This window comes from Hyalella azteca, unplaced genomic scaffold (assembly GCF_000764305.2).
Source record: "Hyalella azteca isolate HAZT.00-mixed unplaced genomic scaffold, Hazt_2.0.2 contig3312, whole genome shotgun sequence".
Lineage (NCBI taxonomy): Eukaryota > Metazoa > Arthropoda > Malacostraca > Amphipoda > Hyalellidae > Hyalella > Hyalella azteca.
The window spans coordinates 302,933-319,065 of NW_025933564.1; the positions used below are offsets into that span (position 1 = coordinate 302,933).

General features: G+C 41.3%; 1 protein-coding gene across 5 annotated transcripts in view; it reads left to right on the forward strand.

Annotated features, from left to right (window-relative positions):
• The window catches only part of LOC108668766 (SLIT-ROBO Rho GTPase-activating protein 1), a 50,590-nt gene extending 35,004 nt beyond the window's left edge, over positions 1–15,586 (forward strand). For 3 of the 5 annotated variants that reach the window (XM_047879547.1, XM_047879544.1, XM_047879548.1), the window contains exons 13-18: positions 90–279; positions 2,033–2,080; positions 3,005–3,185; positions 4,172–4,499; positions 5,265–5,573; positions 8,696–15,586. In XM_047879547.1, the coding sequence (XP_047735503.1) occupies positions 90–279; positions 2,033–2,080; positions 3,005–3,185; positions 4,172–4,499; positions 5,265–5,573; positions 8,696–9,814 (2,175 nt within the window). In that variant the 3' untranslated portion in view covers positions 9,815–15,586. The remainder of the gene's footprint in view (positions 1–89; positions 280–2,032; positions 2,081–3,004; positions 3,186–4,171; positions 4,500–5,264; positions 5,574–8,695) is intronic. The other 2 variants (XM_047879545.1, XM_047879546.1) reach the window with 2 other exon arrangements.
• Positions 15,587–16,133: the final 547 nt, after the last annotated feature.

Here is a 16,133-nt window from a genome sequence, read left to right on the forward strand (position 1 = left end):
TCACTGAAGTTCTATTTGTCCGCAGGTGCAGTTCCAGAACCTGGTAACTAATATCTTTAACGCGTCACTGAAGTTCTATTTGTCCGCAGGTGCAGTTCCAGAACCTGGTCAATGAGCTCATCAAGAACATCATCATCTTCAGCGAAGACATCTTCCCAGCGGACGGTGGCCCCACCTATGAGAAATATTTGTCCCAGGACTCCCTCGAACTCGAGGCCGATGTGGGCGATGCGCCCAACCAGGACGACTTCGACTCTGAACACACGGCGTCTGAAGATGGTGAGATCTTGTGAACGTAAGATACCTTATATATTATATAAGGTACCTTCCGTTCTTAGTCCTTACTATATGAGGTACCTTCCGTTACTATATGGTACTATATAGTCCGTTCTTACTATATAAGGTACCTTCTGTCCTTGAAGCAGTGCCTTATATATTGTAAGGCAGGTACTGCTTCTCATGAGAGTGGGATAATTCAACTCTACTTACAGTATAGTATCTGGCGCCTGAAGATGGTGAGATAAGATGACCAATAGAGACCATAATTACGCAGCTGCGATACGGTGATGATAATGTTTGTGCCTCTGAATGGTGTGTGTGCTTTTGGTGATCAGCAACACCTAATCTCTCGTGTGATGTTTTATTGTTATTTTAGTGATAGTGGTAGAGTGTGTATATTATTTGATTACCGGTATTTAGTTAAAGTAGTTGCCTATAATATAATGTTTGATGGCTCCTGAGCTCCAATTTTTAGACAATTGCCAACTTCTTGGTATGAATTTATTTAGTAACAAAATTGCCAATACGAAACCTACAATTTAACCACATTTTTAGCAAAATAATATTGCTTTGCATTCATTGTTTACGCAATTAAGGTTACGAAATAAATGTTGAATTTCCAATTAAATCATTCATTGTATGATAGCTGACAACTTCCTCACCAAACGTAACTAAATCTGTACAACTAAAAATGAACAAAGTAGGAAGGCTATTGAAATACTTGAATATAATCCCACGCCCACCTTGTCTTGCTCGAGTCCAATAAGGAAAGATCATCCGCCACCTGCGCACGTATGGGCTCATTCATTATAATCTATCATTTCTGCTAATATCTGTTCAAATAGACTACATATACTTGGTTAAATACCAATAGTTGGTTTTAAAATACCAATAAAAAATAAAATAAATAATCAATAAAATACCAAAATACCTATAAATACCAAACAGTAAATCGTAATTAAAGTTCTCGGTATTTAAAGGATTGAATGTGGAAGTTTTGATGGCCCCGATTTTACGCTGGGAACTGCGTCGGACCCTGGAATGACCTGCTCGTTGATATGTCCAGGCGCTGCGAGCGAAAATACCCCCTGCATGATGTGCACAGTTTTTCATATTTGTACGTTGGCTAACTCTGCTCGGTTGGTGTAAATGAGCCTTAAGATGCAAAACGAATGCTCTCCTCAGGCATATTTTGCAAGTATGAAAACCTACGTTATGAAAATTTATTTGAATATTTGTCCACTATTGCTGGAAGATTATGTCTGTACTACAGCCCGTTATAAATCCTCTATTTTCTCTCCGATTGCGTGGAGTTTGGAAGTGGATTGCCTGCTTCTTGAACAAGCCCTGTGGATTGCTATAGCTGATGAGCTCGTTATTAAAGCATTTTAAAGGAGTGTTATTGTTGTTAATTTGGAGTTTAGAGTAAGAAAAACTGTAGATGTGTGCCGCATGCGTTGCAAGTCAAAGCTGTTTAACATTAGCATGACTAGGTGGGCTAATGCCGGCATCTGTGATGGGCAGGGGCGCGTGTCTTACCCTATTCGTCGCAGTTGTTTCCTTCAATATTAAATCCTTCCCATCTAAAAATTCTGCCAAAAGAAATAACCTGCCGCTAAAAAGGTTACAAATAACTTTTTTTTTAACCGTTGCTTTGTATGAGACGTCGCTTGTTCATCGCAGATGAGATTGACGAGTAGAGATAAATAACAGCACCTGAGACCTGCATGTAACCTTCCCTTTCTCCTTCCAGCAGATTCTGTCTTTAAGGACAGAGAAATCAGCCTGCCCATTTTTGGAAGTAAGTTGCAACTGCAATCAATCTATGTATCGCCCTCAGTAAGTGTCCGATGTAACGAACTTTTTGTGAACTGTTCTTTGGAACACAACTCGCCTCCTTAAACTGTTTTCTGTTAAAAACTGTTTCTCGCCTCCTTAAACTGTTAACATATTTCCGCTCTGTACCTTGAACTTGGCCAAACTGGATTCTGTCAGATTATGAATACTCGATTTTCATAGAAATAAGCATTTGATTTAAATTTCACATTCTATTTATATCATGATTTTGAAATTCGTTGAGTTTGAATTTGAAATACGTTGTGACTGCGATGCCGAACTAATCACAAGTTAGGCTAACTGGGCGCTGTGAAGCACTGACGGTATTTTGGTTCCCCTATGACGGATGTTATTGAATGGAGGTGCAAATTTGTTCACTAATAGGGTTTTAATCATTCAAGTATCTTTGCTATTAATTCTCCCCTCTTACCGTCCTTGCTAAGAAGTTTATCTTGCTCGAAGGTTATTATTATGTTCGACTGTGTCCTATTTATTTAGATCGTTGAATGCACCTCATACCAATTGCGTCGGTTCTAAATGCCCACAAACACGAATGACAGTAAAACAGTTAACAAGAACACAAGTCTTCTAGATAGCCATACGATCTAAACATGCATAGTACAAGTATATAGTATACCAATGTACTTGTATAGATATCATGCCTTGGTAATAAGTACATGCCACATACAAGTGGTACCTATGTACTGGTATAGATATCATGCCTTGTTAGCCCAATAATACCAATATTGGGGTAAATATTATTGCCACAAGTATTTTTCACATAACTTTTCCACGTACTTGCCTTACCATGATAAGAATCATGCTCACACATACATTATTTACGTCGCTTTTCCTCGTCAAGTGTGAACAAGCTCTGAATTTCCCGTAGAAGGCGAAGTGCTGGAGGCCGTAGCACAGTTCGACTTCGTGGCGCGGTCTGAGCGTGAGCTGAGCTTCAGTAAGGGCGACCTGCTGGTGCTGCACGCGCAGGTGTCATCCGACTGGTGGAAGGGTGCACACAGGGGCAAGGTCGGCCTCATCCCTGACAAGTATATCCTCCTCAAAATAAGGTGAGTGGTGTCATACAATGTTACTAATGTAACGGAGAAAAATATTTGTTAAGTTGATTGCATGAGTTGTTGTATTGTTACACAATTTACGAGTTTTATTTTTATAAAATAATAGCTTTCCTCCTACCTTGGCGACACAGTTTTGGAAGTTAACGTCGCTTTGTTCTCGTTAGTCAGTATCTTCCGGTACGAGTTTTATTTTTATAAAATTATAGCTTTCCCTTACCTTGGCGACACCGTTTAGGAAGTTAACGTCGCTTCCACATTGTTCTCGTTAGCTATTATTTTCCGGCTGATCCCCGTAACAGGTGCTCACGTTGCCAAGGGTATTATTTATTATTATACACTATTATTAAACAACTCCATGTTTACTTTCCAACACCATCTTGTTTTTAATTTACACTGCAATAAATTCCCAGCTCTCGTCTCTTTTCATTTCGAATCTTGCTTACTGTGAGGGTAATGACTGGCACTTACCCCACAACATTTCATCAATGAGAAATGACGCTGCTTAAACAAGACATTAAGGTACAGAATACAAAAATTATCTGTGAAGCAAAGCAATTACTGCGCAAGTTGTTGATGTGATTTCAGGAAATGGATTGAAGGCTAAAAGTTAGCACCTAAACTTGGTAAAGCTGTCATTTAGTCGTGGCCTGTTAACTTGCATTGTTTACTAACAAGCAGAACGAGGTTGTACAATTATTACAAGAGCAATCAACACGATGGCACTTAAAAATATAACTCCTCATTGGGGACTTCTGACGCGTGTCTGTGCTCGTCAGAAGTTCTATGGGATTTCGCGCTGCTAGGGGGATTGTTCCTGAGCGCCCCACCGCTGAGCTCGCGGTGTCTGACGGCAGGTCTCAGTTGTGGGGTTAAGTTATTATGTAGTTATTATGTTTACCAGCGAAAACGCTAGTAAACATTTTGCCACTGAGCTAATTTGAAAGGTGGTAGACATTTGACGCTCTTGACTCTGACAGAGAGGATGACAAGGACCGGCCAAGCGACCTACCCGCCATCGGCCACCACCACCATCAGCTGCAGCGCCGTCCCTCGTCCTCATCAGACTCCCTGACATCGTCCAGCCTGCCTGCTCCTGAAACTCCCAGCTCTCCTTGTGGACCGTCCTACCACTCCAGCTTCCACTCCGTCCTCTACACTCCCACTGAGTGCGGGGGACACCAGCAACAGCAATCTCCCCACACGTCTTGCTTGGCCCCGAACATGACAGGAGGCCTTCAGGCCGTCACCCCCACACACGGCAAAGCTCCTCCCCTTAACGGGTCCTCACTGCACTCCGCGTCTCAGGTCAGTCAAGCTTTGCGGCTGTGCAAGCTCAGGGCTTAGCACTTGTAAGAGCTTTGTGCTCACGAGAACTCTTAAGAGCTGAAAGCTTGAGGTTCTCAAGAGCTGAAAGCTTAAGGTTCTCAAGAGCTGAAAGCTTAAGGTTCTCAAGAGCTGAAAGCTTCAGGCGCTCAAGAGCTGAAAGCTTGAGGTTCTCAAGAGCTGAAAGCTTAAGGCGCTCAAGAGCTGAAAGCTTGAGGTTCACAAGAGCTGAAAGCTTGAGGTTCACAAGAGCTGAAAGCTTAAGGCGCTCAAGAGCTGAAAGCTGAAGGCGCTCAAGAGCTGAAAGCTTGAGGTTCTCAAGAGCTGAAAGCTTGACGTTCTCAAATACTTGCGTAATGGATGTCGTTTTGTTTTCAGTGTCGCTATTGACGACATGCTGGGTAGCGCTCTGCTGCCTCACTACCTATTCGTCATAAAGCCAGCCATAAAAGAAATAATTATAAGGAACTAACGAGAGAAAATCAACAGGATTTACCTGAGAATTTTCAATATAACCCTTCCCAATTGTTCTAAATCCTTATTTCAATTTATCTTTTACTAAATTGAGTGGAGTTTCCTAACAATCTATACAATTTATAAAAATAACAATTGAGTTTCCTTCCTAAAATCCAATATTGAGTCGAGAAACTAAGTTTGGATTTTAATCAATGCCTGTGGGAAACACCGCACCATGCAGTGTCCCCGCCGACATGAAACTATTGCCCCTGACCCGCCTCCTGTACCCAGGACTCCGGTGTGAGCGGAGTGACGGAGCGCAGCCACAGCCCCTTGTGCCGCGCTGCCTCGCCCGCCCCAGGCCTCCATACCTCCACCACCATCCTCACCTACACCCCTCCGCAACACCTTGCCTCTACACCCCTTCTGCACTCCACCCCTTCACAGCACCTTGCCTCTACACCACTTCTGCACTCTACCCCTCCACAGCACCTCAACTCCACCCCTCCTCTAGTTCACTCCGTGTCACTACCGCGCTCGTCGCCCTCTTCTCAGCAGTCGGGCGCCTCTCCCCTCGCGCAGCCTCGGGAGGAGCAGGAGGTAATATTATAGCGCAGGCCCTATACTTTCAAAAAAAGTTAAGAGATCGTAAGTTCATCAGCCAATCATTGACGGCCTTTCAAGCAAAATCCACCAAACATAGGTAAGAAAATAGAGCGTAAGTACTTACGTTCACTTAGCGAGTTTTGAAAGTATGGCCCCAGGTCTTCCCTAATATTTACACTGCTTTACCCTCTTGTATATGCCACAGTTAGCAGGTGACTCCATGTAGGTATTTACCGTTATTTTCTGCAAAACTGCAATGATGAATAACTCTTAAATCGGTATAGTGTTTCTATGCTCAATGAAATTGTTCGCTTGCTGTGAAAATATATGGTCACGGCAAGAAATCATAGCCTAGGTATAGATAAGGCAGCTGCGTTATTTTTTATGGTGGCTATAAAGGTTCTGCAAGTTAGTTTCGTCGACCCTCTGGTCCTTTCTGTGGCTGGATCTCCCTATTTACTGTTCATGCTCCAGCTTGTGCATTGCCTTAAATTACCGCCCTGTGATGGCAGCTGTGTTTTTTTATTGCCTCGTGTCAATTCTGCATACCAAAGACATTTCATCTGTAATTTTATTTTTTATACAACCTAGCAGGGGCATCTTGAACCCAATAGTATCTGTTAACGGCCACGGATATCGATAATATACATGAGAATTGACCGAGATCAAGCTTCTGATTGTAATTTCCAGCACAGCAGCCTCCATATTTTGAAAACATGCAGTAGAAAAACGTTCACTTCAGAGCGATTTTCTTCGCGAAAAGTCGTATGGTGGTTTTGTGGTGACCAAAAAGCTGTTTAGATGATAGGTAGTTAGTTATATTGGAGACTCAAACCATCCGGAATTAAATATAACTTCTAAAGATGAATTTTTTCACCCCATTCTCATCGTGATTTTCAATATATTTAAAAATTTTAATATTTTTTGTTCATTTTTTTCCATCTCGACAAATTTTGTGAATATCTCGAATTAAGTATTGAGAAAGACTTTCTTATTCTGTTAGTGTTGTGCGTTATTATGTGTTTATGTTTATATTGCGTTGCTGTGAAAGAGTGAATTCTTTTGTCTCTCTCTGTTGGGCTGTGGCACGCTAGCGCTCATATGTGTTGGCACTGTCGCTGGACGAATTTTTGTTTTTACCAAAAAAATATCAAATATGCATTTAATATTTCGAATTGTTATAATAAAATAAAATAATGAGAGTTACGAATGTCCAATGGAAAGTACGTTTTCTTTAGCTTCGATGTTTGTATAAATTTCAAGGAAAACTCCTTCTTAAAGCAGTGAAGCAATTGACGTAAATTAACTTAAATCGAATTGATTGAATGTTATTATGTGAACACCAGCAGCTTTAAGCCAGCCCTAAATGTTGTTAGTGTGTGTGCTCGTGTCGGGACCATGCAACACGTTTGCCCTCAACACCAAGTAGTTACCAGGTCCTCTTGTGCTACTTAAGGCGTCGTCCAAATTCAGATTCAGAACGCACTACCAAGTACAAATTTTTGTAGTTTTGCTAAAGAAGTAGTGCGCGTTTTGTATATTAATATCCCCGTGGAAATAAGCTTGTTGCTCTCTTGCTTACATAGTACAAATTTAAAAAAAGGTTTATTCGGGTGAGCGTCGATGGATGAAATCATGGCTCCAAATCATAACCATTGATAGCTTTATTTTTTCCTTTTGTCTCATTTACCGAGCGAAATTTCTAGGATATTTCGCAAGCAGCTACTTTATCCAATCTTAAATTTCTCATTTCGACCATCTTTGCGTTAATGTCTCTACTAATCCGCTGGTCAGAGTTGGTTATAGCAGCAACGAGATGTCAAATTACACGTCTGCCAATAGTATGTTCATTTTTGCTAATCAATCGTGAGATGCAGCTTCAGTAAACTAAATTTTCCATCACTCTTGTGATTTTGTGACCAGGCAGTGACATTCATGTTCGTTGTAGGCAAGGCATTAGTTTCAGAAAGTGAGGTCTTGCATCGTTGACTTTTAGTATGTTCGTTACGCTGGAATGAATATCAATGATGTTTAGGGATGTTGAACTTCACCCCTCGTATTCCGTGACATCGAGGTAAGTCCACACAGGTTCTCCGCTGAGTTACGTTCACATTGTTGAAGACCTCCTGAGGTGAATGGCCTGGTCAGTGTGCTCTTGACTCTCCGGTTGACTAGCGCTATCGACTTACGCTAGTGATTTGCCCTATTGACTCGTATTCGCGACTTGTTCTATTGACTCACGCTATTGACTTCTTGTGTTCTATTGACTCGTATCCTCGACTTGTTTCATCGACTAGCGTTATTGACTCGTTTCCTTGACGTGTTCTATTAACTCGCGCTATTGACACGTATTCACTATTGACTCGTATTCTTGACTTGTTCTTTTGACTCGTATTCTTGACTTGTTCTATTGACTAGCGCTATTGACGATCTTCATTTGTCCGTCTGTAATCTCTTCTCTGGATGTTATCATGTGCTAACTTTCTCTGCTGTGGCCTCTCAGCCCTCAGCTCCCTCCCTCGGATGCCTCTTTCAACGCCTCATTATCGCAGCGCCGTCTTGTTATATTCAGCTTTGTGAGCCTGGTAGGCTTGCTTGATTTTCATTAGGTCTGATAGCAGGAATAGTTCCTCTTCATGTCCCCGTCTCCTATTATGCGACTATAGTATTTGTATAGGAACTATAAACTCACCATCTCATGAGAGTTTGAGCAACTAACTAAACATCACTACACCACATCGCTCGTAACTACAAACTATTGAGCAGTCAGTGGTTGCTGCGTAGAGCCCAACGGCTCCAGAACCTATTGGCACATATGATTTTATTTATGGGAATTCTGTTTTTTACAATAAAACTGCAATTTGGTTTCCAGAATTTTTTGCATGAATTTTTTTCTTTTGATTTACCCTGTTAGCGAAAATTGAGTATTTTGAATCCCAATACAACTGAAAAGTAGACAAATTAATGTTTCCCAGTCCCACTATTTCGTTAAGTAAACTAAATATCTTTATTAACGTGTAGAAATGTATGGTTTCATGGTGTCATTTAGCTGAATAGTTTATGTGTGTAGAAGTTACGATGTTGGTGGGAGTTTTAGTGTTGTACCTGCTGTTCAGGTGGTTGCTGTGCGGGCGAACTACTCGTCTCCTCCCCTGCACCAGTCTACCCTTCCCCGCATGCACATTTCCCTGTCTCAAGAAGGCCAGCTCGAAGACACCTCCCAAAACATGAGCGTTACCACCATAGGTCGCGACGCCGGTGTGGGTGCCGAGGTCACAATAGCGCACAACAACATGGTGAGCATGCGGCATCATTCATCATGCACCAACATACCTGAAACTACCAAGATGGTAGAAAGGTCTAGTGCACCTGCTGGTGGTGGGAGTATGGTGGTGGCGACTGGAGGAGACGTAGGGAGCACCATCGTCGCTATCGAGACCTCCGTTCATCGTCGCCCGTCGCACTCGTCTCTCTCGTCCAGCTCGTCAGACGAGCGGCTTAACTGCTCGAGTCATCGAACCTTCAGGGAAGTGAGAACTAAAATGAAAGCCGTTGGAGCCCCTGACCTGGTGATGGACCTTCCTGTGTCTTCCTTATCTTCCTCTCCTAGAGATCAGTCTAGTTCAACCAGTCCACAGTCTAGTGCGAGTCCAAGTCCTAGAGCTCGCAGCACAAGTCCCCAATACGTGGAGGTGTGCGGCGCAGACGGCAGCACAGCGTCGCCATCCCCAGACATGACGGCTGCTGAGTGCTTTGCTAAGCAAAACCAAAGCACACTTAAAAAAACTCCGGTGACCAAAACCCAAACTGTGTTCCTCAGCGCCGGGGGCAGCAGCGACGCTCAAACCCAGACGTTATTGCAAGCCAAGTCATCTTTGGGTGCGATCAAAGCGTCCTCCATCGACGTGTCCGAGCTCAAGATAACCGAGAGCGACGACTTCAAACCAACGTCCATCGTCCACCAGCGCAGCATGGACGTGACCTCGCGGTCCTCGGAGTCACCTCTGGTCGAAGTACGCTCCGCAGCTCCCCCTCATCCCGTGACCCCGAACACGCCTCGCCTGGCAGCCAGGTACCTGCAGGCGGTGGCAGCGGCTTCAGGAGGGTCCCCGGTAGTAGCGTCGGTGGTAGGGACCAAGCCCCACGTGCGTGTCAAGCCCACGGTGCTCAAGAAGCCGTCGCTTACCGAGGCTGACGCTGAACGAAGCCTCACGGCCTCGTCCGCGAGCGACTGACAGGCGAGACGAGGCGAGCGTCGTGAGCATTGCACACGAGATTCTTCTCTCTCACGAGACTCGTCTCACGCATCGTTTCACGCACCACCACTACAGCGCACCATCTCATCGCCCTCCCCCCGACGTTCATCCCCGTCGTCATTTGAGAGTTCGTTCCCTGAAGCCAGAGCCCCACGGCATCCTAGTCAGCCTCGCCAGGACTCTTCCGAACTGCTGCTCAAGCTCGCTAAAGTGCGCCATCCAGATTTTTAAATTAATGTTGAATTAACGAAGATTAATAGAAAAGAATCCACACCATTTAATCCCGCGTGTATTTGCATCAACGCTCTCTTCTTAGTCAGCGAGCAACACCAACACGACAGTTACACGTGTTTTACTATGCGCTTCAACCGTATTAGCGGATAGTATTTTTTCCTTCTACATTCGGATAAGTTGTGCGTTTAACGGCTAATAGCCGTAGAGCGAACATCTTCGAGTCCAGTTTAGTTCCTTCGTGATGCAAACAATGTATAGATACAACGTTGCCCTACACCCTAAAATTTGTCCATAGAATTGACGTGAGCCTCCATAAAGGCCCACTTTGTAAAATATCGCCGAACAAATTTGATGTAAATTATTTAATAAATGTGAAGTATTCCTTGTAATAATGACCGCCGCCGCTGGTGGTGGGGGTTCGAGTGCGCTTCAGTCCGTGCCTGTGTCGAAGGACTTACATATCACGCATTTGTGCATGTGATCTGTTTACATTCAATGGAACCAGCAAATGAACTCAGAATATTCTCACATTTTCTGAGTATTTTCAAATGGATATTTCTGTGTACAGTGGTGTATTCTAGTGTCCGTGATTTCTTGCCGAAACATTAGTGTTGTCTCTTATCAGTGTACCAACTCTGATTGTTCGAGTAACCTTAATATTTTTCTATTGTACTATGTTGACTAAGTTGACACTATTGTCAGGAGTGTCGTTGCTTCAATTATGAACTGCTGCCTCTGCATTTATTATCCAATATTGCGATGTAGACATGCTAAAAACTGGTAAGGATTCCACCCTGGACCTTGTATGCTTGCGGCTGAGATTGATTGTATTTATGATCTTATCGTTTTTCTCCTGCTACTGGCAGGCTGAATCTAACCTTCGAATAGCGATTGACAGTCAATTTATACTCGTGTTTCTTTTGTACGAGTCTCGTCATCTGGCTCGGATTATGACTGTATTTAACGATGACAAGGTAAACTCTGTTACGGATATAACGATGACGAGGTTAACTCTGTTATGGATACAAACACAATGTAGACGAGGAAGGATTGTCAATCTTTAAATATGTTAGCGCACTCATTACTTAATCTATGTGAAGCCTCATTCGTAGGCGTTTCTTGTGAAGACTACGAATACGATGCGTACCACGCAGTGCCCCAAGTGTGATGAGGAACTCTTAGGAACCTGCACCACTCCTGATGTGTAGGTCCTGCTGGTGATGCTCCTTGTACACCCACGCGAGTCTGTGATCCTATTCGCTTCTGTATTAATTAGTTCACTGCTCCAGGAAATGTGGATAGTAAAGAAACATAGTTGAATGCTCCGTGAAAAGTGGATAGTTGAGGGATTATTACGATACTGTATTAAACTTAGCTCACTGCTCCAGGAAATGCGGATAGTTCAGAAACATAGTTGAATGCTCCGTGAAATGTGGATAGTCGAGGATTATTACGATAAGTGGCGGTAAAGATAGCAGGCAATGTATAGAGCTTCTATATCTAAGGTGAAGTGTGTGGCGGCTGCTGATGAAATGCTGTTTTATTCAGCGATGATATTAGGCATCATTTGCTCCTATCGTAGCTCTGACTTCAGAGCTAACAAGACATTGCCTAAATCATGTGCATCTTCAATAAAGAGGCGCTAGTTGAAAATATGTCTCTCCCTCATTCATGTTTTTGCTTATTAAACCCTCAAACTATCGATTCCCTCCCATGTCGCGAATGGTATCTAAACTGCTTTACAGATACGGCAACGCCAAATTTTCAAACTATGGGAATAATGGCAACAGGATAAGGCTTCTATTTTGTTACCATGATAGTCGATAATTATAAGTGTACCTATGTCCTCGTATAGCCTTCGTGACAACCTGCTCTACACCTGGACAATAATCTAGTGTAACTCTTTAACAGTACCTTATGACCCGTTCATCATCATCACAACTACTAAATGTCCTCAACTTGCCAGGGTTTTAGTCTCTCTTGGGCTTCAATTACCAAATCCTGGTAACTCTATGTATGAAATGGTGCTGCTTCGACGATGTCGGTGTTGCTTGCTCTTCACCTCCTGCGTGCGCTCCAACAGGTACAGCAACTGTAGACCTGCTGGTAAATAAATCATTATCCGGCTCATTGTGTGCTCAAGTTGCCCTCGAGGCGGTGATTTACCCTCTGTATACCCTGTAGTACTATTTGTTTGAGGGTGCATGGCTCGCTTCGATTTGTGATACGATATTAAACGATCCTAGCTGCTGGAAAAACACCAGCATGAATTAGGTACTTCAATTTGTTCAAATTGTGATACGATAGAAGATTAGTTCAGATGCTAGCTAAGGTAAAGCGTCATTAATTTATTGTGATGAAAGATAGTGAATGTTCGGTGCGATCAGGACTGCGCTCCCCCTGGGCAGCGTGTATTGCAGCCCTGTCAGAGTTGTGCCTATAAGCGACGTAAACTCTTTTATAGCAGCAATTTATTCGTAGTCACATAACCACTACATTGTTTTGGAAAGAGCATTTCTTTACATTGATTTACTTTTTCGTGTCGCCTGTGATTCAGAAACAAATTACTTTCTCACCTCTAAAATTGCTCATGTTACTAATTTAATGCGAAATACAGATTAAATTTAGAATTCTTTTGTATCAGTTGTTAAATTAATGTTTAAATTCTTGCATTTGCAGCGCCTAGCCTTTCATTTTACAAGCTGATCCTCCGCATCACTTAAAACCTCGAGTACACGTCAATTGTTATTGTCATATTGTTCGATGACCTCAAGTAGCTATACCGAACTTGAACATGTGTCCTGCCACACGTCTTATGCTAACAAACATTGGGAATTTCATGACGGCTTATGGTTGAAATTGTGCTATTTTTTCACTTATTGGGCTTACGTCCTTGCCTGTGACCGTCATACGATTGAATCTCCACCCAGGAATGTGTAACTTGATCAAATCTTGTTATATCGTTTGCAAAGTTAATATTGTGCCCAGGCGGACCAGTCAGCCAGTTCAGTCTCGAGGCACTCATTATATTTCGTGTCTTTGGGAAACATTTCATGCCTGTTTCATAGGAACCTACTGCAGTTTTCCTTCATCTCTGTAACCGCATTGATATTGATGCATCATAGATGCTCAGTTATATTTCACGCATTTCTTCATTGTTCTTTCTTGCTTACAGATCCTTGACAAATTTATTCAACATTTTAATCAAATTTATTCAACATTTTTTAACATTTAATCTTTCAACATTTACATGCAATTGAATTATCCTAAACATTTCATAAAATCGGTTTTCTAAAATCGATTTGCACGATAATTTTTTCAAAACGGAAACTTCTTCATTACTTTGGCCCTTCTATATTAGTTCAAACTTTCCCGTTTGAATCTCGCGAATATGACTTCACTATGTTGTATTATTTGTTTATTTTTCTTATTAGTCGCGCTTCCTTTCTTCTGTCACTCTTCAGCTAACTGCTACTGAATCATAAAGTGGATTAAAATGATCTTGATTTCTCATTGCAAGCTTTCTCCTCCCACTCAGCTAATGACGCTAGTATTTTTCGTTACATGTGTTTGGATATTGCATCATTCCAATCGTTTCAACCAACATTTGTTCTCAATGATTCCAGTGTAATTGATCTCAATTGCTGATTTTCTATGACTTTACATTTTTTCTATTCACTGTATTCATATTATTTTTAAGTTGCTCGTCTGTGGGAGGGCTGTTCATGGCCTGGAGATGCTGTCTCTTGTTGCTGGTCTGCATTACCATTAATAATGTGTTCATCTTACTTTTGTAATTCAATTCATTTTAATTAAATCCTGCTCAGCTAAATCGTCTCACGCCTTGCCTTGTGAAGCTTAATGAGACTTATACTACAAATCTTTTCATCTCCGTTATGTCATTCTTACGACCACCTCTTTTGAATATTCCATTGGCACTTTTTATGGCCTTTATTTCAACATTGACTTTAATGTTGAGGACTGGTAGGTCTTCTATTTGTTTTGAAACTCTAATATCCACTAGGTTTCTTTTAATGAAAATCACGTCCAGTTTATTGATAATCGTTTGATGAGCTTCCTCTTGCATTCCAGAGTCTTCTGTACAAAAATTAACATTTGAACTAACTAGAGTGTATCAAATTCTTCTGGTCGTAATTGACTGCTAACTAGGGCCATAATTGGTTGCAAACTCCATTTACGTCGCCATGATAATAATTCGCATTAGGATAGTATTTCTACGAGTCTTGTAAGTTTGTGGTGCACGTTGGTGATACTCGAAGCTGCGCGAATGTAAAACTTTCATCGAAACCTGTTAGTGCTTACATCTTTGCCTCGCCAATGACGGTGGTTGCCATGGTTGAACTAATAATAATATTACTTCAACCATGGTGGTTACCGTCATTGTATATGTATTAAGAATTAACAGAATGTTAATGCAAAGGTTAAGATATTGCGAACGCAAAGGATATGGTGAGTGAGCTTGGCGACCCGCGACTAAGGTGGTATTTCTGTTCTAGTTCCATTGCATTTTTACAGAGGAAGTGAAAAATATGTGAATTTTTTTCTAGTTTTAATTTTTCATAAATCTCTCTCTACTATCGGGTTTACAATTAAGGAAGGATTTTTTGTCTTCTTTGCCCCGGAAATGTCTTCATATTTTCTAAGCCTTACTTTTAAATGTCTGAACCTTCTGCCTTCAATTTACGTCTCAATTCAACTTAGCGCTAATGAAATTAAATGTGGACATTTAAATGGAATTGGAAATAATTATTTAGCCTCAAACTTTTCAAGTGTTGAACTTTGCGGTCAATTCCTATAAGGTGATTTTGGACGTTGTCACTAACCAGCAACAAGTGTGTGGTTGCAAGCCATGTTTGAGTGCTCAGCTGCCAATTCGCAAAGAGCGATGTGACTTAATTAATTGAATCCGTAGTTAATTCATGCCAATTATGCAAAGAATCTTATGTACCTTAGAAGTCTTGCTTAAGTACGACCTTAAGTAATTACCATCACCTGTAACTTGTGAAGAAAGAGCGATGGATCGCTCACCACGATGTCTGTACGAATTGGTGTCGATTTACTCTACTTTGGATGTAAGCACATTGCAACTTACTAAATAACTTCTGCTTCCTCCTCTTGGTTCTAATATCTATTATAAATTCGTTCACATTTTCTCATGTCTTATCTGTTCATATCGTCTTCCTGAATCCAGTGAGTTAATTGTAGTCATGTTTGGAAATTGTATTAATGTTTGGTACAATTTCGAAGTTAAAGTTGACAGCCACACCTAGCGCAACTTTTTAAATTGACTCCATAACGACAGTATTTCTTGTCTCAACAATTGCAACTCTTGTGACCACCAAGCTGTGTGGTATGAGTGAGCGGTAGCTTGTGTGTGAGTGCTTTTGTGTAGTAAAAACGAGTCATCGTCTCCCGAAACCAGTCACTGTTAAGCAATGTTAGGACAATTATTTTGTACTTGATACCTCGTGTACTGTGAATATATCTAAATTCTCACGCGTTTTGTCATTCAATCCTCCTAAGTTCAAAATATTCTCCAAGTATCGCAACTACCACAATGTTGACATTAAATAAACACATTATCTTCGTATTTCTCTTAGCGAAGCTTGAATGTGTTCGTATAGTCACGCACGGGATCTGAAGGAATCGCACATGTAAGAAACTTAATTATTACTTCTAAAGTTCTATGCAAACAAGGAATAAAATAATAATTACTATTTACGCCCGTCCAGTTTAATATTGAAATGCAACGTTGCATAGTAGATTGGTGATCATTAATTTGACGAAAGTCAAGCAGTTGAAGTTTAAAATAATGTTGTATTAACATTTAAGAAAAATTAACATAATTTTGTCCGAGAGATATTATTTCATCATTGAAATAAATCTCATCATTAAGATAAGCAAGTTGAAATTTTTAGATCGATGTTTGAAATTCGGTAAAAAAAATTATTTATGAATGTTTTCATATGTTACTCAATATCGACTTATATTTTTTTGGATAGATTTTGATTCAAGCTTCATATAAAATATCAATTCTTACTGA